A 5,058-nucleotide genomic window follows, 5' to 3' on the forward strand; every position below is an offset into this window, starting at 1 on the left:
TGTCGCTGCCGCCCCCCCCCCCGCCACAGCTGGGCAGAGGAGAGAGAAAAAATTAATGAAGGGAAAACACTTCAAGGGCAAAAGAGGTTCAACTTAAGGTTGCAAAGTGAATTTATCACTAACAGAATCAGAGGAAGATAAGGAGAAGTAAAATAAGCCCTTAAAAACACTTTTTTACCCCCACCCCCTCCCTCCTTCCCCCCAACAGTGCAGGGAGACAGGGCATGGGAGTTTTGGTCAGGTCATCATCAAGATTTCCTTCTGGTACTCCAGGAGAGGAGTCCTTCCCCTGTGAGGCCATGGGGTCCCTCCCACAGGAGACAGTTCTCCATGAACCTCTCCGACATGGGTCCACTCTTACGAGCAGCAGCCACACCGCCCCTGCTGCAGCCTGAGCCCCTCCCACGGGCACACAGCCCCCCAAAACTGCTGCACTGTGGCTCTCTCTTTCCACGGGGTGCAGCATTCCAAGGATGGGCTACTCCAGCCTGGGAGCAGGGGCCCCTCTCTCCACCAGGTCTCCCACTGGATCACAGCCCCCTGCAGGCATCCACCTGCTCCGGCGTGGGCACCTCCCCCAGGGGCTGCGGGTGGATCTCTGCATCCCCCGGGGCTCCCCCGGGGCTGCGGGGGGGTCCCGGGGCACAGCTGCATTACCACGGCCTGCAGAGGAATCTTGGCTCCGGCGCCTGGAGCACCTCCTCCTCCTCCTTCTCCAATGACGTTGGTGTCTCCATGTTGTTTTCCCTCACATGTTCCCACCTCCTCCTCTTCTCTGGCTAGAAAAAACTGTTTGACTTTGTTTTGATTTTCTTCTTAAATATGTCATCACAGAGGCATTACCAACCTCTCTCATTGGCGCAGTTTTGGCCAGCAGCATGTCCATCTTCAGGGATTGGCTCTGCTGAACATGGTGATAGCTTCTAGCAGCTTTTCACAGAAACCACTACTGTGGCCCCCCTGCTACCAAACCCAGGCTGTGCAAAACCAGTACAAGGCAGCAGCTCTGTAAAACTGCATGGACAAGCTGCAAAACGTTCACGAACAAGAGAGAAAAAATCTTGCAGCTCTTGCTGACTAGTACCACACTGTCCTGACAGAGCAATCGTCAGTCTGTGAGCAGAGCGTGCGCTCCCTGTCCTCAGAGCATGCCAGGATTGCCAAGGAGCAGACTGCCAAGGCCATTGCCAACACTGCCGATGCCTACGAGAAGAACGGTGTCGAGGCAGCTCTGTGCGAGGTAGGAGCTGAGCCTTGGCCCTAGAACCTACCCCTTCTTGTCTCCATGTTATTCTTCTTGATAGACCCTTGCTTTTCCCATTTCTGTGAAGTTCTGTAGCTGTGCCATGTTTAGCTCAGTCCCCTTTGGCTTTCCTGTATTTTGCTTTGGATTTTCTTACTCTCTTCTTTTTCTTCTTGGCCACAGCGCAAGGAGGTAGAGCCGCTGAAGGCTCATCCGGGAGAAGCATCCCCCACAGTTCAGGCAGAGCAGCCCCAGGACACTCAGGAAGCAGAGGCTGCTGCCCAAACTAGCTCACAGGTCTCTGAAGTGGAAATCCCCAGTGTGGGGAAGATTCCCGTTAGATCCGATGCAGATGGATATAATGAGGAGGTACAGATCCCAGTGCAAGGGTTAATTACTGCTGCTTGTTAGCCTGTAGCTTTGTAGTTAGCTGGCTTTGAGCTGGGCTAAGGATGGGTGTGATAAGTGTCTGTCATAGGAACAATGCCCTGTACTAAGTTAGTTTTCCTAGTGCGGAAGGGAAGGGGGACAGACCACATCATTCCATAACTCCATTTTTAAATGCCATCAGAAAAGCAGCTCTGTAAGAGCACTCGATTTGTCGATCTGCATGTTGGTTGTAAGTCCTCTTTCTGGCAGGACTGTATCAAAATTGATCCTACCTATGTTAATTTCTTTACAACTCTCTTTGCTGGCTTCAGTTACTGTTTTGTCCCTAGTCAAAGACCTTAATCCCAACAGCATAATTTACGTACCCTGCCCGCTGATTTTTTGGGGTCTGACTTTAACCACTCTCATACATGCTCAAGCAGTGTTTTGGAAGTTCTCTCACTTTCACAAGTTGGGTTTCACACAAACACTGGGGCTGTCACTCCTTGAGTAGGTTTGAGATGCACTTGTGTGAGGTTGACTCAAGGAACTGCTGCACCACAGGTTCTGCATTCATTTTACGTGTCTTAGGAAGATTAAGTGGGACATGGTGGGGACATGGCCAGCATGCTTTACTTTCTCACTTGTTGAATTTAAAAATTCAAGGGTTTGGAGTGACCAGCCTTGAGATCTTAAATCCCTAAAAAAAACCCTGCATGTAAAGTGCATGTGATGGATAGAGTCAGTAGCATGCAAGTAACTCACAGCTGCAGTTCACACAGTTATCACACCTGTACTCATGCAATTTCCTTTAAACCTTACCTTGTGAAAGTTTCTGCCATTCTTCACTATGCCATCTCTTCTTTCCCTGTCCGTTACTGTTTTCCTTGTTCCTGTTCGTGTCTGTTCTCCTGCTTTCGTGGTAGGTGATGCTGAGTCCAGCCATGCAAGGTGTCATCCTGGCTATTGCAAAAGCCCGCCAGACCTTTGATCGTGATGGGTCTGAAGCAGGGCTTGTTAAGGTATTGATTTGTTTGCTAAATCCAATAGTATGGATATCTGTTTTCCCAGAATAGAGAATATGTGCCATATTGACAGATCAGGAATGTAAAGGGAGCGATTTGTGCAGTTTTTCTTCAGCTAATGGCCCTTGCCCTGCATTTCAGTTCCTTCTCTCTTACTGTGATGACATAACCATGAGCTCAAAATAATTTTTAGAGCTTGTAAGAGAACACCCTTCTCCCAAGACAGACAGCAACTTTTCATTCTGCTTATTCTTTTAGTACTGTAAAATTTGGTTTTTTTGGTCCTGAACATACTTGCTTACTGTGACCTCTGTTGTCAAAGATGTCCTCAAGAAATACCTGTGTGAACAGGGATTTGAAAGCATAACCAGTGCTGAATGCTGAAGCTGGGGTTAAGATTTTACAGGCAGGTAGATTTAACTAAAAATACCACATGGAAAGAACCATCTGTGCTGCTAATCTATGGGAATATAAATCACAAGATACTCTTGCACCTCCTGCAGGTACAAGTGTGTTCCAGTCGATTTTTGCAGCCTGAGCACTTGTAGGAGGGTTGCCAAATCTGTCTAAGGCAGCTGTACCCCCTCCCTCAAAGGCATTTAGACACTCTGGCACATTTGGAAGCTCACACTTCACACGTGGGGTTTGCCTGGCTGTGAGGGCCATTGGTTTAGAGTTGAGGTGTTGGTGGGCTTCCATTCACCACTGGAATATCACCAGCAGGGGAGGCTCCATGTCACCACAGGAGTCCCATCGAACAGGACAGGTTTGAGCTCCTGTTGGCTGCTGTGGCATTCCCACGGGCATAGGTGGATCTGTCAGTACATATGTTCCATTGGCAGGCATTCCATGAGGAGTACTCTCGCCTGTACCTGCTTTCCAAAGAGACCCCAACCCCCCAGAACGATGCCCGGTTGCAGCACGTGCTCATTTACTTCCTGCAGAACAATGCTCCACAGCAGGTGGTGGAACGGACCCTCCTTGAGCAGTTTGCAGACAAAAACCTCAGCTATGATGAACGGTGAGTGCCTGGGATTCCAGGGTAGGCTTTTCCCACTTGGATGTGGCCAGGGCCACTGTTCTGATTTTTTGTCTTTTCGGATCACGTGGAACAGGTCCATCAGCATCATGAAGGTGGCACGGGCAAAGCTGAGTGAAATCGGTCCTGACGATGTTGACATGGAGGAGTACAAGGTAAGGGACCAGAGAGCTGCTTCTGATCCTTCACACTGTCCTAGCTGGCTCTGTCCAAACTGGGAAATGGGGAGCATGGCGTGGAGCTGTGTGGCCAACACAGTGGTCATTGCATGCCTGTTAGCAGCGGGTGTCTGCAGGAGGGTGTTGAGGGAGAAGGAATACACTGGGAATCTGAGCTTGGAGGAGTGTCTGCAGTTGGCTAAATTCATTGATGTGTCACTTACGAGAGACATTTAAACGCTTCAAAGGGTAAAATCGGGGACCCCAAACTATGCATGTGAGTGTTCCAGATGAAGCTGATGCTCTGCTTCTCTGCTGCTCCTCACAGAGATGGCACGAAGACTACAGCCTTTTTCGCAAGGTGTCCATTTACCTGCTGACGGGGTTGGAGCTCTACCAGAATAGAAAGTAAGTTCCTCTAATTGTATTTGGACAAGATAAGCTGTAGCTAAAAGTAAAAGCCACTTTGACAAAAATTCTTCTTTCTGAACCACAATGGCCTGTGTTTGAGGTCAGTGGGTGCTTTTTTGACCTGCTAGTAGCTGTTCTTAAATCCACAATCGAGCTTGGTTAGCAGCTCAAAAAATATGAGGCTGACTGCTGGCTTGCTGCCTGACAGTTTCTGAGAGTTTCCCCTAAGGAAAACTTGCCTTTGGGAAGTAGAGCTTAGTATTCTGTTTTCCAGAGATGGGTTTGCAGGAATGATTGCATCACTTTGGGATATTTCGCCTTGGACTCCTGTATTAAAATGAAACTGTCTCAAAATGGGATGTTTTGTTTTGTGTAAACACACACTTTGGAGTCCTCTAGACTCAAAGGGCCTTGGTTTTCTCCTTACCATTCTAGAACCTGTATTTTCCATAAATGGTGCAGGCTTTCAGAAATTATTCCTGGATGAAAACAGAATTGAATTCCGAGGTGGTTCACAGTAACGAGCCACCAAATTCAGGTGGACAAATTGACGTGAGGCACGACAAGAGCAGCTTAGAGCTCCCCCGAATTGACCTAATCCCTGTCAGCGTTTCTGTTTTCTCACCTGAAGCTTGAAATGTGTGAGGGACTCAAAAAACACAACCTTCTGCCCTTCTTGGGGTGTCCTCTCATAGTGCAGTTCCTGAAGCAGTACAGAAAATGAACACGAACAAACACGTTGCACATGAACTTGGTTTTAAGGGTCTCTGCCCAGACAGTTGTTTGGCATTCTGGGCAAAAAGGAGCAGGAAT

General features: G+C 48.5%; 1 protein-coding gene across 2 annotated transcripts in view; it reads left to right on the forward strand.

The window, feature by feature from the left end:
* USP28 (ubiquitin specific peptidase 28) overlaps positions 1-5,058 on the forward strand; it is a 20,771-nt gene that overhangs the window by 12,118 nt on the left and 3,595 nt on the right. The window contains exons 17-21 of one of the 2 annotated variants that reach the window (XM_017738519.1): positions 1,101-1,240; positions 2,539-2,634; positions 3,480-3,658; positions 3,753-3,831; positions 4,163-4,242. In XM_017738519.1, coding sequence (XP_017594008.1) covers positions 1,101-1,240; positions 2,539-2,634; positions 3,480-3,658; positions 3,753-3,831; positions 4,163-4,242 — 574 coding nt within the window. The remainder of the gene's footprint in view (positions 1-1,100; positions 1,241-2,538; positions 2,635-3,479; positions 3,659-3,752; positions 3,832-4,162; positions 4,243-5,058) is intronic. The other variant, XM_017738520.1, reaches the window with a different exon arrangement.

The sequence above is a fragment of the Corvus brachyrhynchos genome, unplaced genomic scaffold (assembly GCF_000691975.1).
Source record: "Corvus brachyrhynchos isolate BGI_N302 unplaced genomic scaffold, ASM69197v1 scaffold46, whole genome shotgun sequence".
NCBI lineage: Eukaryota > Metazoa > Chordata > Aves > Passeriformes > Corvidae > Corvus > Corvus brachyrhynchos.